Genomic DNA, 19,429 nt, shown 5'->3' with positions numbered 1-19,429 from the left:
CTCTTGAATGGTGAATAGCCCAGCATTGTTAAATGAGCATATGGATGCTACATTGCTATTAATACGTGAAATCCTGTATGGTCTTCACAAATATGAAGGAGTGCTTCACGGTGTAAGTGGAAAACTTGTTTGAAACTGGTTGTAGTAAGTTACCCAAACATTGGCCAGTTTATGTTGTGCCGAGTTAATCAGAGAGTTAAACGGACATCATTTTTCTTGTCTTTTTTGTGGTGATGTCTTTTTATCAGGGCTCATGCATCAGTTTCCAAAGTAGAAAACTGATTTGTAAGTAGGACCTCAGGAGGTTCCTGCAATACCTGTCTGATTCTCATTGACCCATTGGCCCATCTGATCAAGATCCCGTTGTAATCTGAGGTAACCTTCTTCGCTTTCCACTACACCTCCAATTTTGGTGTCATCTGCAAACTTACTAACTGTATCTCTTATGCTCACATCCAAATCATTTATATAAATGACGAAAAGTAGTAGACCCAGCACCGATCCTTGTGGCACCCCACTGGTCACAGGTGTCCAGTCTGAAAAGCAACTCTCCACCACCACCCTCTGTCTTCTACTTTTGAGCCAGTTCTGTATCCAAATGGCTAGTTCTCCCTGTATTCCATCAGATCTAACCTTGCTAACCAGTCTCCCATGGGGAACCTTGTCAAACGCCTTACTGAAGTCCATATAGATCACATCTGCCCTCATCAATCCTTTTTTACTTCTTCAAAAAACTCAAATCAAATCCATGAGACATGATTTCCCACACTGACTATCCCGAATCAGTCCTTGCCTTTCCAAATTCATGTAAACCCTGTCTCTCAGAATTCCCTCCAACAACTTGCCCACCACCGACATCAGGCTCACTGGTCCTATAGCTCCCTGGCTTGTCCTTACCGCCCTTCTTAAATAGTGGCACCACGTTAGCCAACCTCCAGTCTTCCAGCACCTCACCTCATACAAATATCTCAGCAAGAGGCCCAACAAACACTTCCCACAGAGTTCTGGGATACACCTGATCAGGTCCTGGGATTTATCCACCTTTATGCATTTCAAATCATCCAGCACCTCCTCCTCTGTAATATGGACATTTTTCAAGATGTCACATCTATTTCCCTACATTTGAAATCTTCCATGTCCTTCTCCACTGATGCACAATACTCATTTAGTACCTCCCCCATCTCCTATGGCTCAACACACAGGCTGCCTTGCTGATCTTTGAGGGGTCCCATTCTCTCCCTAGTTGCCACTTTGTCTTTAATGTATTTAGAAAAACCCTTTGGATTCTCCTTAACCCTATTTGCCAAAGCTATCTCATGTCCCCTTGTTGCCCTCCTGATTTCCCTCTTAAGTATACTCCGACTTTCTTTATACTCTTCTAAGGATTCACTCGATCTATCCTGTCTATACCTGACATATGATTCCTTTTTTCTCTTAACCAAACTCTCAATTTCTTCCAGCATTCCCTATACCTACCAGCCTTCCCTTTCACCCTGACAGGAATATACTTTCTCTGAATACTCGTTATCTCATTTCTGGAGGCTTCCCATTTTCCAACCGTCCTTTTACCTATGAACAACTGCCCCCAATCAGCTTTTGAAAGTTCTTGCCTCATACCATCAAAATTAGCCTTCCTGCAATTTAGTACTTTAACTTTTAGATTCGGTTTATCCTTTTCCATCACTATTTTAAAATAGATTTATGGCGCTGGCCCTAAAGTGCTTCCCCACTGACACCTCAGTCACCTGCCCTGCCTTATTTCCCAAGAGTCGGTCAAGTTTTGCACCTTCTCTAGTAGGTACATCCACGTACTGACTCAGAAAATGTTCTTGTACATACTTAACAAATTCCTCTCCATCTAAACCTTTAACACTATGGCAGTCCCAGTCTATGTTTGGAAAGTTAAAATCCCCTACCATAGCCACCCTATTATTCTTGCAGATAACTGAAATCTTCTTACAAGTTTGTTTCTCAATTTCCCACTGGTTATTAGGGGGTCTATAATACAATCCCAATAACATCCCTTTCTTATTTCTCAGTCCACCCAAATAACTTCCCTGGATGTATTTCTGGGAGTATCCTCCCTCAGCACAGGTATAATGCTATCCCTTATCAAAAATTCCACTCCCCCATCTCTCTTGCCTCCCTTTCTATCCTTCCTGTAGCATTTGTATCCTGGAACATTAAGCTGCCAGTCCTGCCCATCCCCGAGCCATGTTTCTGTAATTGCTATGATATCCCAGTCCCATATTTCTAACCATGCCAGGTTGAGGAGTGGCAGATGGCGTTTGATTTAGATCAATGTGGGGTGTTGCATGTTGGAAAAGCAAATCAGGGCAGGGCTTATACATTTAATGGTAAAGTCCTGGAGAGTGTTCTGAACAAAGAGACCTTGGAGTGCAGGCTCATAGCTCCTTGAAAGTAGAGCCACAGGTAGATAGGATAGTGAAGAAGGCACTTGGTATGCTTTCCTTTATTGGTCAGAGCATTGAGTACAGGAGTTGGGAGGATGTTGTGAAACTTGAAAGGGTTCAGAAAAGATTTATAAGGATGTTGCCAGGGGGATTTGTACTACAGGGAGAGGCTGAACAAGCTGGGGCTGTTTTCCCTGGAGTGTCGGAGGTTGAGTGGTGACCTTACAGAGGTTTACAAAATTATGAGGGGCATGGATAGTTTAATAGACAAGGGGGGGGGGGGGGGGGGGGGGGAGGCGGTGTCCAGAACAAGAGGGCATAATTTTAGGCTGCGAGGGGAAAGATATAAAAGAAACCTAAGGGCCAACTTTTTCATGCAGAGGGTGGTGTGTGTATGCAACAAGCTGCCAGAGGAAGTGGTAGAGGCTTGTACAATTACAGAATTTAAAAGACATCTGGATGGGTACATGGATAGGAAGGGTTTAGAGGGATATGGGCCAACTGCTGGTAAATGGGACTAGATTAGGTTAGGATATCTGGTCGGCATGGATGAGTTGGACCGAAGGGTCTGTTTCTGTGCTGTACATCTCTATGACTCTATGACTGCCTGTGGTCACCTATTCCCTTATTTCCTCCTGTCCCTTGAGGTATAATGTGACCACCTTGCCAGCAGTATTATCCATGTAACTCTCATGCTCACTGATGTGTGACACTGTCTCCAACCATTGCTTAACTCAAACTCCCTAATTAACAAAACACTCCAGTCACTGTTACTTGCACACTGATAAAATAGCAACATGCAGAAAATTGTTCTATTATGATTAAAGGGGGTTACTTAAATGTTTCACTCAGACATGATTGCAGCAACTTGAGTATTAAAATGAAAACAGTTTCGCAGAGGATAATTTTTTTGTCAATGTCATACCTGTTTTGAAACTTATACAAAAGAATTTTAAATTTACACTCCTCAGTTCCAGAAGATGCATCCTGCATGGATCCATCATTTAATACTGTACTCAACTGATGCTTCATGTGTAAGGCAGTAGGCAGTGGAGCAACAGTCATGCTAATAGATGCACTTCCCAGGACAGATTTTAAGAGTAGAAAACCATGCCAATTTTTCACCCACTGAATATAAGCATTGAAGCTTGTCTGCCATCCCAAATGTGTGGAGCTGGGGCCAAACCTGGGATCTTTGGTGGGTTTGTAAGACTTTCGATTAGATTAGATTCCCTACAGTATGGAAACAGGCCCTTCGGCCCAACAAGCCTATACCAACCCTCCGCAGAGTAAACTACCCAGACCCATTCCCCTACCCTATATTTACTCCTGACTAATGCACCTAACACTATGGGCAATTTAGCTTGGCCAATTCACCTGACCTGCACATCTTTGGACTATGGGAGGAAACTGGAGCACCTGAAGGAAACCCACGCAGACACAGGGAGAATGTGCAAACTCCACACAGACAGTCGCCCGAGACAGGAATCGAACCCAGGTTCCTGGTGCTGTGAGGTAGCAGTGCTAACCACTGAGCCACTGTGCCGCCCTTGTTCCAAATTCAGACAGTACAGTTTATCATGGCCTCTTGCAAGTATGGAAGAAGACACTGTGACACAAAATGTGTGACATAAACCTAGAATCATTCTTGGTGACATTATGACCATTAAAGCAATGCAGAATTCAGTATTCCAGGTGACACAATTCAGTGTGTGGTAGCAGACTGCATGAATATAACCAGTGACTTGAATTTGATTCATGTTAATAAAAGTAGTTATTAAAATAGTACATTTAAAGGTCTTGACAGGAGTGTTTCCTCTCATGGGAAAGTCTAGGATCAGAGGGCACAGTCTCAGAATAAAGGGACATCAGTTTAAGGCTGAGATGAGGATAAATTTCTTCTGAGGTTTGGAAGTCAATGGAACCCTAGCCACAGAGACATGGGGGGACAGTGTCCTTGTGTATATTAAAGGGTGAGATGGACAGATTCTTGATCAGTCAGGGAATGAATAGTTATGGGGACAGAGTAGGAAAGTGGACATGATGTATGTTGGATCAGCCAACATCCTATTGAATGATAGAGCAGGCTTGAGGGGCTAAATGGTCTAGTCCTGTTCTTATTTCTGATGGTCTTAACTATTGTACTGAACACTAATGCTCTGGGGACAGAGTTGACACTTATCATTCTTAAGCTGATCTTCTATCTCAACAATGAACGGCTCAATTGTATCTTACTTCCACTCTACTTACAAAACTGTAATGTAGAAAAGTTACGTACATTTCTTCACCAAAATTATTGGTGTTTCTTTAATTAAAAAAGTAAATAAATGAACAAACTGTGCAAAAGAAGCATTTCAGAAGCAGTGAGTCATCCATGTAACCTTTAGTTTAAGAACTACATTTAGTTGCTCAAAACCTTCACACAACTCCCCCACACCCTCCAATTTCTACTCCATGAACAGTGGTAAAATAGGGAGGGTGGTTAAGTAACATTGCCAAACCTCTGAAAGTATACTGATATCTTCATTGATTAGTCATTAATCCACAGCCAACAACACAGGTGAAAAATGAAACTTTTTGAATGAATTATTCAAATATTGGGGAAAGATGACTAGGCACGACTGTAGCTCAGTGGTTAGCACTGTTGCCTCTCAGCGCCAGGGAGCCAGGTCCGATTCCATCCTCAGGCAACTGTATGTGTGGAGTTTACACATGCTCCCCAGGGCTGCGTGAGTTTCCTCCCACAGTCCAAAGTTGTGCAGGTTAGGTGGATTGACCAGGCTAAATTGCCTATAGTGTCTAGGGTTGTGCAAGTTAGCCATGGGAAATACAAGATTATAGGGATTGTGGTGGGTCTGGCTGGGAGGGTCAGTGTGGATTCGATGGGTCGAATGGCCTACTTCCACACTGTAAGGATTCTCTGAAAAGTAAAGGCTACTCATGTTGATCAAAGTGGTTGGAAGTGATGTGACAAGAACTCAAAGGAACATTTACAACCACGTTTAGCCCCAGTGAGGGCCCAGAAACACCAATCAGGGTCTGAAATCCATTTTTGGGACACTGAGATTGAACAAAAACATTGACAGAGGTAACGTTTTGGTGACTTCTACACTAGAAATCCCCAGACAGGAGCTTCCTGTTCGGAAACCAGGGAGACCTGTTCAGCAATCCTTGTAATCAGAATTGGTGGAGTCCATTGCCTGGCAGTCAATATCTCCTCTTCTGTAATTTATATGTGCAGAGGCACTGAGTCACATTGACGGCTCCAGTGGAAGGGTAAGTCTATAATCTAACTCTGGAGATGCAGTCCAAGTGGGTAAAGGGTTATATAGAGTGTCATGTGTATAGAGGACTGCATGCCAAAGAAGTTAATCACCAAACAGAAATCATGGATGTACTGGAAGATTCACTACCAGGTCTAAGGTGTTTTGAGTCGGGTGACCCTGACCTACACAGGAAATCTTGGTACAAATCTTAATAAAGCCATCAGGGATGCCAAGAGACAACACCAGACTAGAGTCCCAGACTAGGCGAAAGTGAGGACTGCAGATGCTGGAGATTATAGAGTTGAGAGTGTGGTGCTGGAAAAGCCCAGCAGGTCAGGCAGCATCTGAGGAGCAGGGGAAATAGATGCTTCAGATTAACCACATGAACACACATCAACTGTGGCAAGGCTTACACAATATAACAGGTTACAAAGCAAAGTCGAGTAGCCTTGCTGACAACAATACATCCCTCCCCAATGAGCTCAATGTATTCCATGCTCGTTTAGAACAGAAGGTCAGTGAAATGATGTCACCGGCTCGGACAGCCTCAGGTGTACCTGTACCCACGTGTTGCCACCACAGATATCAGGTGAGCCTTCTTGAGGGTGAACCCACAGAGAGCGACTGGCCTAGATGGAATCCCCAGCCGTGCACTCAGATCCTGTGTGGACCAGCTGGTGGGAGTATTTGCAGACATCTTTAACCTCTCCTTACTGCAATGCGAGGGTGCCAACCCCTTCAAGAAGGCCACTATCATCTTGGGGCTAAAGAAAAATCAAGCAACGTACCTTAATGACTACCACTCGGTGGCTCTGACATGCATTGTTATGAAGTACTTTGAAAGGTTAGCAATGGCGCACATCAACTCTGGCCTCGCTTGACTCGCTACAATTCACCTACTGTTACAACAGGTCCACAGCAGATGCCATCTCCTTGGCCCTACACCCATCCCTGGAGCATCTGGATAACAAGGACACTTATACATTAGGCTCCTATTTATTGACTTTAGCTCCATCTTCAACACCTCTAATAAAACTCTGCACCAAACTCCGAGACCTAGGACTCTGCTCCACTCCATCTGCAACCGGATCCTCTACTTCCTGACCCACAGACTGCAATCAGTAAGGATAGGTGACAACATCTCTTCCACAATAATCTGCAATATCAGTGCTGCACAAGGTGGTCTACTCAGCCTCTTACTCACAAGTCCTTATACACTCACAGCTATGTGGCCAAACTCAGCTCTAACTCCATTAACAAGTTTGCTGATGACACAACTGTGGGACCTCAGATCTCAAGCAATTATGAGATGGAATACTGGAAAGAAATAGACAGCTTACTGGCATGGTGTGAAGACAACAGTCTCTCCCTCAATGTCAGCAAAATGTAGCAGCTGATCATCGACTTCAGGAAGAGGAATGGAGGACACGCCCCATCCGTATCAATGGGGCGGAGGTAGAGGTGGTCGAGAGCTTCAGTTTCCTGGGAGTAAATATCATCAACAATCTGTCCTGGTCCATCCACATTAACACTACAGTCAGGAAAGCACACCAACACTTCTACTTCCTCAGAAGGGCTAAGGAAATTCAGCAATGTCCACAATGACTTTTACCATTTTCGAGAGATGCACCATAGAAAGCATCCTATCTAGACGTATCATAGCTCGGTACGGGAACTGCTCGGCCCAAGACCATAAGAAATTAGAGAGCTTTGAACACAGCCCAGTCCATCACACAAACCAGCCTCCCTTCCATTGGCTCCTCAGGAAAACAGACAACATCAAAGAACCCTCCCACCACAGTTATACTCTCTTCCATCAGGCAGAAAATACTAACATTTGAAAACAAATACCAACAGATTCAAGAACAGCTTCTTCCCTGCTGTCAGACTTTTGAACAGATCTCTTATGTATTAGAGTTGATCTTGCTCTGCAACTTCTCTGTAGCTGTAAAACTATATTCTGCATTCTGTTCTATTATCTTGAAGTACTTATGTCAGGTATAACTTGTCTATTCAGCACACAAAACAATAGTTTTCACTGTATCTCAGTACATGTGACAAGAAAAACATAAATCAAATGTATGGATGGTGCATGAGTGTCTAAGTGGAGGGATGGGGGATGGTTTGTTGGGTGTTGGTGAGAGTGGGGAAGTTGGGGCTTGGGGTTGATGATGGGAGGGGGAAATGTGTCAGGGGACACATCAGACCTTTGCAGGAGGGGGTTGTGGAAGTGGGCCCAGACCCAGCAAGCCTGCTCAGGGGTTTGAGAAACTCAGTTGGGGATGAAGGGCTTTTGCCTGAAACGTCGATTTTCCTGCTCCTTGGATGCTGCCTGACCTGCTGTGCTTTTTCAGAAGTACTCTAATTTAGAACTCTGGTTTGCAGCATCTGCAATCCTTGTTTTTGCCTACATTGGGGTGAAGTAGAACTTCAAATGTTTTAACATTTCCCAGGTAATTATTCAGCTTCACAGAGCTGGAACCTTCCGTCACATTCCGAGGATGGGAATTTTTGAACCTCCAGGGTAATTCCCTCAGAGTCAGCAGGAGAGCCAGGATTCAGTTTGCACAGCTGCACATCACAATTGCTGCTTTCCAAAACCAAACTATCCTTCAGGGTGGTGCCAGGAAATGCAACTGAAAATGGGGTCATCACCAAAAACAACTTTTAATCCACTGCTTGTGAGGAGCTGGATTTAAAATAATGACCAGTTCGGCGTTACTTCAGAACTGATGATTTCCCCACACCCCTAACCTCCTCACTCCCCTCCCTGTTTTTCCCCCTCCTCACTCCACTCCACCTCCCCCTCACTCCCCCCCCAACTCCCCTCTCCACCTCCCCATGTGTTGACCTGGTGAACCCTCTGGACATTGTCACTCCCTGCTCCTGTCCTGGTTCCACTCCATTCCAAGGGCCGGTGTCTGGGGAAGAGCTGAGTCACTTGAATGATTCTGGCCCAGTTGTTCAAACTCCACTCATACCAAAATCATGCAAACTCCATGGTTTAAATTCCTTGATCCCTTTCACTGCTTTCACAGATTTGTTTTTTCTGTGCTAACTGCACTGAAAATAAACCTGATCCCAGTGGACAGGGCTTTACTCAGTCCACATGAAGGTGTTGCAGAGGGGAGGCACAATTGAAGGACCTTACCAAGCAATCCAAGATGTGGAATAAACCTTTAAAGCAGCGGACTTACTTCCCTCTGTTGGCGCCTCTATCTCCCTCTTTATATACGGCCTTTTAACTTGACAATGCAGCCGTAACTTATCCGGGAGTGTTTTACAATGTCAAAAATACTTTACAATTACAAATTATGTTATAATGAAGGGAAACGCCCTAGAATCAATCGGGTGGAGACTCTGTGTCTGTGGGGTCTTTCTGAAAGGGCGAATGAGATATTTTATAATCAACCCTTTCAGAGGTGTTATTCTGGAGTAGTTAGGACTTGAACCCAGGCTTCCCAGCTCAGAGGTACAGACACTACCACTGTGCCACAAGAGGTCCCTGAATGGGTGAATTAAGCTGGTCTGAACTGCTTCCCTCATTCAGGATTTATTTGCCAATCAGAAAATTACACCATGCAATCAGGAACCTGCTGCAGACCTTGACATACAGTCTAGAGTTATCTACTTTTGTAAGCAGAGGCACCAAGAGTAAGGGGACATTTATGTGGAAAAACACTTGTCTCTTCACTGTCTATTCCCTTTTAATAATTCAGATACAATTAACTTCATTATTCTGCATTCACTACGCTGCCTTGGAATATTGCAACCAATTTAAAACTGAAACCAAACACCGAAAAACAAATCCATTAAAAGTTGAGCAAGATGATGCACCAGACTATATGGCTGTCAAACTGAATAAACTGTATACAAATGGTATGGAAATGATGAATGTGAACGTTAGTAAGTGGACCAGTGCAGAATTAATTTAGGAATTTATTCCCTATAAATAACACTAAAAAATAAACGAGAAGAGTTCTGCAGTTGCACCTGGCAAATTATCAGCTTCTCAGTAAGGCTGCAAAGGAACAATATACCATTAGCATTTATAACAAGCAGTAAAACCCATTAAAACCACTCATTACAGGAATAAGCCACTTGAAAGTATTCACGAGAGATAGGATCTTGCCAAAATTATTTAATCATAAACATCACATTCCTTTGTTTCACTGAGTCTACTCAGCAGAGAAACCAGCTATGTTCAGTTTGGATCTCTGGTCTGTAGGAAGGTAACTGCATAAAGGTGGCTTTGAGATGTTAGTGGTTTCAGCACTCCATAAACTCTGTCCTGACCTCTTCTGTTGACAGAACAATATTTCTTACATACCTATTCATGCGGTGCAGTGTGACGTTGCTTGATAACCCTCCAGTGAAATACCCGGGGTTTCTTTTTTACAATATTGAAGGTGCTATATAAATTATTCTTCTGTGAACAACAGGCTAAACAGGTCTGTGCTGAGTCATCACACGCTGCATTGTACAATACACACTCATGTGAGGACACCCAACAATCTGTACACCAGCACAGAACCATTACCTTCATCAGGGAAGAACTAGGAAAGATGTTGGCAGATGCAGCAAAAAGACATTTCATCCATTCTATATATAAATTTTGGTGAAGTTAATATTCTGGAACATTCCCATGCTAAGATCTGGTTGACTATGATCAACCATGTTTCTAATGATCACAACTGCTAGGAATTGTGCAAGGAAAGCTCAGTGTGTGTAGCTGCATCCCGTTTTAGATCACTAGGGGCTTGGCCAACTTGATGCTGAGACACAACGGGGAGCCTCCTTGCATTCAGAACATCACCATCCTGAAGGAGAACACAAATGCAAACAGAAATGTAATCAAACAGTGGATGCAAAGTGTCAGTAATTTGGCTTTTCACCCACTGTATAATACTGGGGGACAAAGGATGAAAAGACAGACGTAAGTCCAAGGGCCAAGAATGTCACAGCTTTTAGGAAAACACAGTTAAATAGAAAGCTGCCAGAAGTTCACAATGAAAGGCATGCAGAAGGAGCTATATACAACAAAAAAGTTTGAACTTCTCAGTCTACCCTTTGTAAAAGGAGACTTTCTTCCAAGGATTTCTACCTTTAAGGGGAGACAGTAGATCCAGATATTCAATAATCCTGGTTTGTTCCAGATTTGAGATTCAGTAATTTCTGGGCACATACAGAGATTGAAAAAAAGAACCTGTTGGGCCATGAGCTGGAAGAGTATCCCCTGAGATAAAGTAATTATAAAGAAATACTAAAATTAAATGTCACTCATTCCTCTCATGTTTGACATCAAATGTTATTCCCACACACTGAACAGTGATGATACAGGTACAATACCTGCCGATGAAACATTACCGTGAAATATACTCTCCAAATTTATAGAACACCTCTCATGTCCTGTGTAATTTTTATAAAGCAGAACAAATACAATCAGACTGAAAGGTTTGAGCTCACTGGCTTTGTAAATGCATGTGCAAAACACAATTTTCAACAAGCATTGGGTTTTGAGCTACAAACTAATTTCTCTCCAAGAGCTCCACAAGCAAATGTAATGAACACTATGTAAAATTCCAGATTACACTTGTGTGGTGATAATGGAAAGAATGTCCTTTGTATTTCGTGACTCAGAAGGAAAAGGGAAGTGGCCCTGTGATAAAATCTCACTTTATCTGGTTATTTTTGGGACTACAATGAGCTGAGTGGTCTTTTCATTGTCCATGTTCTCACGAGGCAGGTGGTCAAACAGGAGTACTAAGCCAGTGCAGCAGACAAATTTCTCATGTAGTGAGTTTGAGAAAAACAGTTGTTGTTCTGCTGGAGATTTACTCCCAGACTGGAAAGAGGCAATTTAATGGGAAATGAAAAAAAAAGGGACAGAGTAAACTCAGGGCTAATGTTGTGCATCTTGCAGTTGGCTATATGTTACAGAAGCTGTGACATCTAGAAATCTAGAATCCCTACAGTGTGGAAATAAGCCATTAGGCACAACAAATCCACACGGACTCTCCAGAGAGTATCCCACCCAGACCCACTCCCCCACCCTATTACTCTACATTTACAACTGACTTATGGACCTAACCTGCACATCACTGAACACTATGGGCAATTTCCCAAACCTGCACATACCTGGATTGTGGGAGGAAACCGAAACATCCGGAGAAAATTCACGCAGACACGGGGAGATTGTATAAACTCCACACAGACAGTCGCCTGAGGTTGGAATCGAACCCAGGTCCCTGGCGCTGTGAGGCAGCAATGCTAACCACTACATTGGACTGTCACCTCAGTCCAAGCAACCTAATTAAAATGCAATACTAAATAAAACCCATGTACCCTGTTTGTCCAGTTCACATTAAGAATGTCTTCACTTGCTGAATATCAGTGTAATGTACAGATTTTCCAGTTCTGCAAATTTCACTTTTACAAATTGATGCAATTCTGTACTAAATATCAAGACGACTGATGACTATAAAGCAATGTTGAATGGTTTCTGAGAGTTGCAGAGTAAAATTAGGTGAGTCTAGACCCTGATCTGTAGGCTACGGGTGATCACAATAGCCAAAACAATCCAGTTGTACTCGTGCAAAAGCATTTCTTATTCCTGACTTATTCTGCTCGAGTTGTGTGGGCCTGCCTGTTTGAAACATTGCTCTGTTGCCCTATTCGTGGATAAATCCTTTAGTACAACCTTAGATGACTAGAAACATGAATTGAGACGTGTGTGCAATACCTGTAGATGCTCATTGTAGTAAATATCCATGTAACCCACCCATGAAAATGATAAGCAGGCAACCCTTGACCATTGTGTGCAGTACAGTCTAACACAACCATGGAGGCGAAAGCCACTGTGCAGTGAACTTCAACTAACTCTATAGAAAAAGGCAGACAAGGAAGTCCAATTTAAATACTTTAATACTGAACAAAAGAAAATAAAAGCAGATGGAAAATTACACATTTCCTGACTGCAGCAGCTATTGCAATGCCCAGAGTAAGAAAACAAAAGTTATCAGAAGTTTAGGGGGGAGGAGAGAAGAGAGAGAGGACAGAAAAACACCTGAAAAAGAATGTCACCCAACCACTATCAGGACGGATACAAGTGAAAACAAACTGAAGGGAACCAGAGAAATAAAACTGCAATGAAACAAATCAAAACAAAAATGTATTTATAAGGTGGAGAACATACAGGAACATATTTCAAGTTGCACATGTTCATCGATAGCTGGTAAAATGCTGATAGCAAAGTTTCATAACTTTTCTGCGTGTGGGAGGGGTAAGGAGGAGAGGAAAAATTGCTTTGAACAGAAACATGTAAATAAAGTGATGCCACTCTGCAATTGTATTTCCAGAAGAAAAAAAAAGTTAGAATATTAGAATTTTGTTTGTGTCATCACATTTTAATGTAAACATCAAATAATGTACCAAAATTAAAACTACAATAAAAGCTATGAAGTTCAACACAGTTGTGTAATCCTTCAAAAGAAAAAAAAAGCCAGATTTAAAAACATTTACACATGCATAGTGAAGTCAAATAATAACTTTTTCTTTTAAACTAAATTCACACTTTTTAAAAAGTTAATAATCTACTAAGCACCAGCATATCTAGATTTATTTAATCTTCATGATTCAATTTAAAAAAAATCTATCAAATTAACTGTAAAATGAGCAAAGCTGTCAGCTTGTCCCAGAAAGCAACTAAAATGCAGAGCATGTGTGATGAAGGTGTGCTTATGTTTACTGCAGTGATTTCTGCCTTTTTATTTAAAAAGTAAAAGCTTTGGGTCTAAACTGAATTTTAATATACATGTGTGTATGTTTATGCAAATATATATCCTATTTTTAAGTTAAAAGCAGTTTGTTTACAATAACACTTTACACAGAGTAAAATCTTTCAATTGATCAAAATGTTTCTGAATGAAATTAACATTTTTTTTTAAGAAACTTTGCTTGAAATGAAACAAATTTTGTTGTCCTCTTCCTCATGTAAGCTGGCTATGTCTAGTACAGAGCCCCAGCACTGTATGCTACTATATGTCAGCAAAGTATTCTTAAAAAGTGACTCAAAAATTAATGCTCTGCTTAAAAACTTTTTTTCCCATTTTTTTTCTGAGCTGATACAAGATTTACCTAAGCATATCAAAGATTTTTTTTTGTTTTTTTGTTGAAAGAAATAAGGTTGAATTTAGGAATCTATGATCAACGACAAAGTACATACAGTAATGTAAAATATACACAGGATGAGACCCTTCTGACAAAATAAAACAAAAAAAAACAAAAAAAATTCCAGGAAGTTTTGTCACAGAAATTCTGAATACTTTTAACAAACTATATTTCTGACTGTTCTGACTCATTTTATTATCTAAAAAGCAACAACCTTTTTTTTTATTTGAAATAAGAGTAATATCCATTGCTACCTGATGAACTGCCTATGCTAAGTTCCTGAAACAAAGACAGGGGGTCGCCATTTTTCTTTGCAGGCTCAGGTGGAGGTTTAGGCTTTGGTGGAGCCCGTAATGCATTGGCATACGACATGACTGGTTTGTTTCCACTTGCTTTCTGCTGGCTGCTGGACTCTGTGATCTGGTTGTTGGACAGGAGTGGGGGAAACTGGCCAAGATGCTGGAGCACATTGTAGTTGAACGAGTTTGCTGACAGCTGCGATACATTCTCTGGCTTTAGGTGCTCTTCTGGGGGTCTTAGTTTCTTGGATTGAACTGTAATCAAAACAAAACAGGTCAATGTCAAAGTGGTGGAAAGGATTGAGGCAGAGCAAGAGCAGGGCTCAATCAAATTGCCACACATGTGAAACGTTTACACCATTCCCACAACAAGCCTTTTTTGGGTAGTCTCTTACTTTCATGTTGCAGACAGATTAATAGGAGCATTAAGGTTGGAATCTGGTAACAAATAAATTGACACATAATAGTAAATAATAATGAGTAGACTCCCTGATGGTTTCGGTGATTGAATGCTCAATTCAGGAAGTGGGGGGAACAAAATCGAACAGCCTTGTAGGCAAGTCCATATACCGATGAGTTGATGTGTGATTGGAAAGGCATTGGGCCACAACAGTTAACTGCAGTGCATCTGGTGAGAGGGGGGAATTATATTTCAACATTTCTATAAATGCTCTACATTCATCAGTGCATGTTGGGTAAGGACAAGCTTCAACTCCCTCCCCGAGTCTGTTCACATTACATGGACACCATTAGCTCACATGTGAAGCATTGGCACTTGGACAAGGTGTGAGAGAGCTGTCAGCCTATATGAACCAGCACAAATGGACGTTAATCTTTCTCAAAATTCCAGCTTAAGAACATTGTTATACAGGAGGGGAAGGACACCAGTGATACAATGTCTCATTACACAAGCCATAAAGTCGGAAGATCCTCTGCAACAGAAAGTGTGCTTGGCAGGTCCTGTGAAGGGTCAAGTATGTGGTCATAAAGTATCATTGGTACTTGGAATGTGAGACCCACAAAACCTACACTGTGGAAGAAAAAGGTGTAGAAAGGGTATTCCTCACTCTAAAGGAAACTTGCAAGATCAAACAGAAAAAAACAATATCGACTGACAGCTTAATGTTCCGTGGTGTATGGGATACATAGAAAGGACGGCAAGAGAGGAGGGAGTTTGTGGTTAAGGATAAAATTACAGATGTACTTTGGGGGGATATTCCTGGGAAAATGTCCAGAGAAGTTATATGGATGGAATTGAGAAATAGGAAAGAGATGATCACCTTGATACTGTAAGTCCCCAATAATTTGCTAGAAAGTGAGCAGTAAATATGTAAGGAGATCTCAGATATCGGTAAGAATAATAGGGTTGTTAAGGTAGGGGATTTTAACTTTGCAAACATAAACTGGGATGTTGTAGTGTTAAGGGCTTGGATGGAAAGGAATTTGTTACGTGTGTACAAGAGCACTTTGGAGAAAGCAATCCCAATTCTATTAAGTTTAAAATAGTTAGGGGAAAGGATAGACCTAATCTGTAAGTTAAGTTCCAAATTGGAGTAAGGCTAATATTCATGGTAATCAGCAGGATACATTAAAAAAAAAGGCAACATGACTTCAGAGACAGTCCTGTTAATATGAATGCCAAAGCTGGTAGGTGTAGTGAATTCTGGATGACTTAGAAAAATTGTGGCTCTGGTCAAGAGAAAAAAAGGCATAAGTCAGGTACAGACAGCTGGGATTGAGTGAATGCCTAGAGGAATATATGTACAGTAGGCGTTTACTCAAGAGGGAAATCAGGAGGGGAAAAAGGTAACAAAGTAGTTTTGGCAAATAGGGTTAAGGAGAATCCAAAGAGAGTTTACAAATACATTGAGGGCAAAACAATAACCAGGGCTGCTTTAGTATCTGAGGGGTTGCAAATGTTGCTGAACAATGAGCAATTTTTGATGAACATTGAGAGAAGCTGATTTTTGAAGAAGCAGAAGATGGTCAAACCTAGGGCACTACCCTCAGCAACTCCAGCAGAGATGTCCTGGACCCGAAATGACTCATGTCTGACAACAACCAGCTTCTATTGGACTCTTATTAGGATGACTTTGGAGACTTGGCATTGTGGGGCAAAAATCTTTAAACCCAACTGATTTAATACATACAGTATGTCCTAACTCACTTGCAATTTGTGTATGACTGTCAGTTTAACTTCACATTTGAATTGATCCATAGATAGTTCTTATGTAATCAATTGACATCCGCTTAGAAGTGGGTTCAGTGAGTCCAATCTGACTTAATTGAGAACTGAAAAATTATGACATGATTCTGGCTTGGGTCTCAAACAGTAGTCAAAGAGTGTGGTGCTGGAAAAGCACAGCCGGTCAGGCAGCATCCGAGGAGCAGGAGAATTGACGTTTCGAACATAAGCTCTTCAACAGGAATGAGTAGGTGGCCTAAGGGGGCCGAGAGATAAATGGGAGGGGGTGAGGCTAGGGGGAAGGTAGCTAAGGATGCAATAAGGAGATGAAGGTGGGGGAGAAGGCAACAGGTCAGAGAGGAGGGTGGATCAGATCAGTGGGAAGGAAGATGGACAGGTAGGACAGGTCAAGAGGCCAACCTATCCGCTTCTTCTTCTACTTATCACATCCTCAGCTACCTTTCCCCAGCTCCACTCCCCTCCCACTTATCTCTTGACTACTGCATCACTCAGCTTTAAGAATCACTTTACCACCTCCAACTCTTTCACATTATAGGAATTAGATAACAGTTTCAGTGCAGGCTGAATGGTCCCCACTATGTTATAACAATTCTGAGATTCTGAAAAGCCTCTGAATATCAATAATGCTTGATTTGTCATAATCTAGCTTGCACTGATATCCCACAGCTAACTGGAAAGTAAAACTCACTGCAATTTTATCTTCTTCACCAAAAATAAAAATGACTTCAATTTGTGGGAAATGACTAATCCTGATTTTATTGTACAGATTGTGATACTTTCTTGAAATAATGTTGAATATTATCCAAATACATGCTATTATATTTTCTAAAATCTGATAGCAATTAGATTTCTCAAGATAATTGTTACCTTCAAAATAATTTTGCCTCAATATTCATAAATTCAATTTATTTGTTGATTCAGAGACATGACTGAATTGTTTGTATGCAATATTTTACATTGCAATACCCTCGATTACAAATAGCATCTATTACAATTAGTTGATGCAGAAAAGTGCAGAATATTTATTGGAGATAATTAAATGCTCTGCAGATTTCCTACCTCATTATATTCTCTGAAGGAGGCAGTCTCTATTCTGGTGATCTCTATCTATTGTTAACAGCTTCTGGCTAAATCACTTCAATTAATTGTTTTCCCAAAGACATTTCAGGATGTTGATTTTTGATATACAAGACAGCAGATTCAATTAAACTTCAGACTGTCAGGTTTTCCTCTAGGAACTGCTGCACTGTGATATTTTCCCTCCAAAGCCCTTGTAGTTTATTCCAAATTTACAAACCTCTGTTTATGAATTGACCTATAAAATGTTAATAACAGAGCTCAAAAGAGGCCTGAAAGTACAGACAAAGATTAAAAACCTTTGCAATTACCTCAATCATAATTTAGCAAACCCAACAAAATTTGCTAATCAATTCTAATTTATTCTTTAACAGGACAGGGATATTGCTATGAGGCCAGTATTTGTTACCGATCTTTAATTGTCCTTTAGTCGTTGGTCAAAAAGTGTGGCACTAGAAAACCACAGCAGATCAGGCAGCAACTGAATAGCAGGAGAGTTGATGTTTCCAGCATAGGCTCGTGGTGGTGGTGGTGGGGGGGGGGGGGGGGGGGGGGGGAAGGTGGGAGGAGGAGGTAGCTAGGAAGGCGATAGGTAGATGAAGGTGGGCATTTGCAGTCCTCATTTCTCCTTTAGAAGATGGTGTTGAATGACTGCAGTGTGTGGAGGGTAGTTACACCCACAATGTTTTTAGGAAGAGTGTGTTCCAGGATTTTGACATCACAACAGGAAGCATGGTATAGAATTTACAGGTGGTGGTGCTCCTCTGTATTTGCTGCCTCATCTTTTGAAGTAATACAGATCACAGGCTTGGAAGGCGCTATTGAAGGAGTCTTGGTGAGACTTGTAGATGGGGGTGCACATCTCTGTCACAGTACATGGTGGAGTGTGCTAACATGGTGAAAGTGGTGGCTCCAATGGCAATCAGGTGGGCTGCTTGGTCCTGGATGTTGTCAAGCTTCTAGAATGCTGTTGGAGTGCACTCATCCAGACAAAGAGAGTGTTCCAGCATACTGCCTTTAGATGGTGGAAATTCTTTGAAGAATGAGAAAAGCAAGTTATTGATTATAGAATTCCTCACCTCTGATCTGCCCATGTACCTTCTGTATTTATATGACTGGTCTAGTTCACTTTCCGGTCAATGGTAAACCCCAGGGATCTTGGTGGTGGGGAATTCAGTAATTATAATACCATTGAATGTTAAAGGGAGATGGTTAGATCCTCACCTATTAGACATGTTTACTGCCTACCATTTGTTACTTCTACTGATCAGCTTAAGTGATAACTTTTGAAAATGCAAAGTGTTTAATTTACTTTCTTTACCCCTAATCTCCAAATAATGCTCGTAATCAACAGCCTAGTTTCTTATCCAAACACCATTCATGCTAATGGGATGTATCTACATGTCAGTCACTGGGAACAACCAGTGAAGCACAATTCCATCAATATTATTTTACCTCTGGACCTTTTTGACTGTGAGACACTACTTGGAACCCAAGGCATAGAGTTGAGTTTCAGCTCAAGTCTGTCCCACGAAAATTCAATTTATTGCTATTCTACATCTCAGCTCCATTTATTTATCTTGGTTCCACTCCTCTTAATATTGTTGGTTAACAATAAAAAAAATCACCATTTCCACTCTGTGCCATCTCACTTGAGATAACATGGACCAGGAACTGAGCAAACTGAAACTTCTACTTGTGCCTGACTTTGTTGCTATCGCATGTTAATGCTCAGCAGCACCCAGCCAAGATGTTGCTGATATGAGGCAATGACAAGAGGCCTTACTGGAAAATACAAATAATACTTGAGTAAGGATTTCACAAGCTTAACTAGATGCTTGCAGTGAAAAACCACACAACACCATGTTATAGTCCAACAGGTTTATTTGGAAGTACTAGCTTTCGACTCCGAAAGCTTGTACATTCAAATAAGTCTGTCGGAAGGCTTCCCGATGAAGGGCCTTTGCCAAAAACATCGACTCTCCTGCTCCTCAGAAG

At 41.5% G+C, this 19,429-nt stretch overlaps 1 protein-coding gene across 6 annotated transcripts in view; it reads right to left on the bottom strand.

The window, feature by feature from the left end:
• Positions 1-12,586: 12,586 nt before the first annotated feature.
• Positions 12,587-19,429, bottom strand: part of helz (helicase with zinc finger) — a 274,742-nt gene continuing 267,899 nt past the window's right edge. For all 6 annotated transcript variants that reach the window (XM_072558865.1, XM_072558869.1, XM_072558867.1 and 3 more), the window contains one exon: positions 12,587-14,403. In XM_072558865.1, coding sequence (XP_072414966.1) covers positions 14,072-14,403 — 332 coding nt within the window. In that variant the 3' untranslated portion in view covers positions 12,587-14,071. The remainder of the gene's footprint in view (positions 14,404-19,429) is intronic.

Source organism: Chiloscyllium punctatum, chromosome 39 (genome assembly GCF_047496795.1).
Source record: "Chiloscyllium punctatum isolate Juve2018m chromosome 39, sChiPun1.3, whole genome shotgun sequence".
Taxonomy (NCBI): domain Eukaryota; kingdom Metazoa; phylum Chordata; class Chondrichthyes; order Orectolobiformes; family Hemiscylliidae; genus Chiloscyllium; species Chiloscyllium punctatum.
This window is presented reverse-complemented; position numbering and strand designations above follow the sequence as displayed.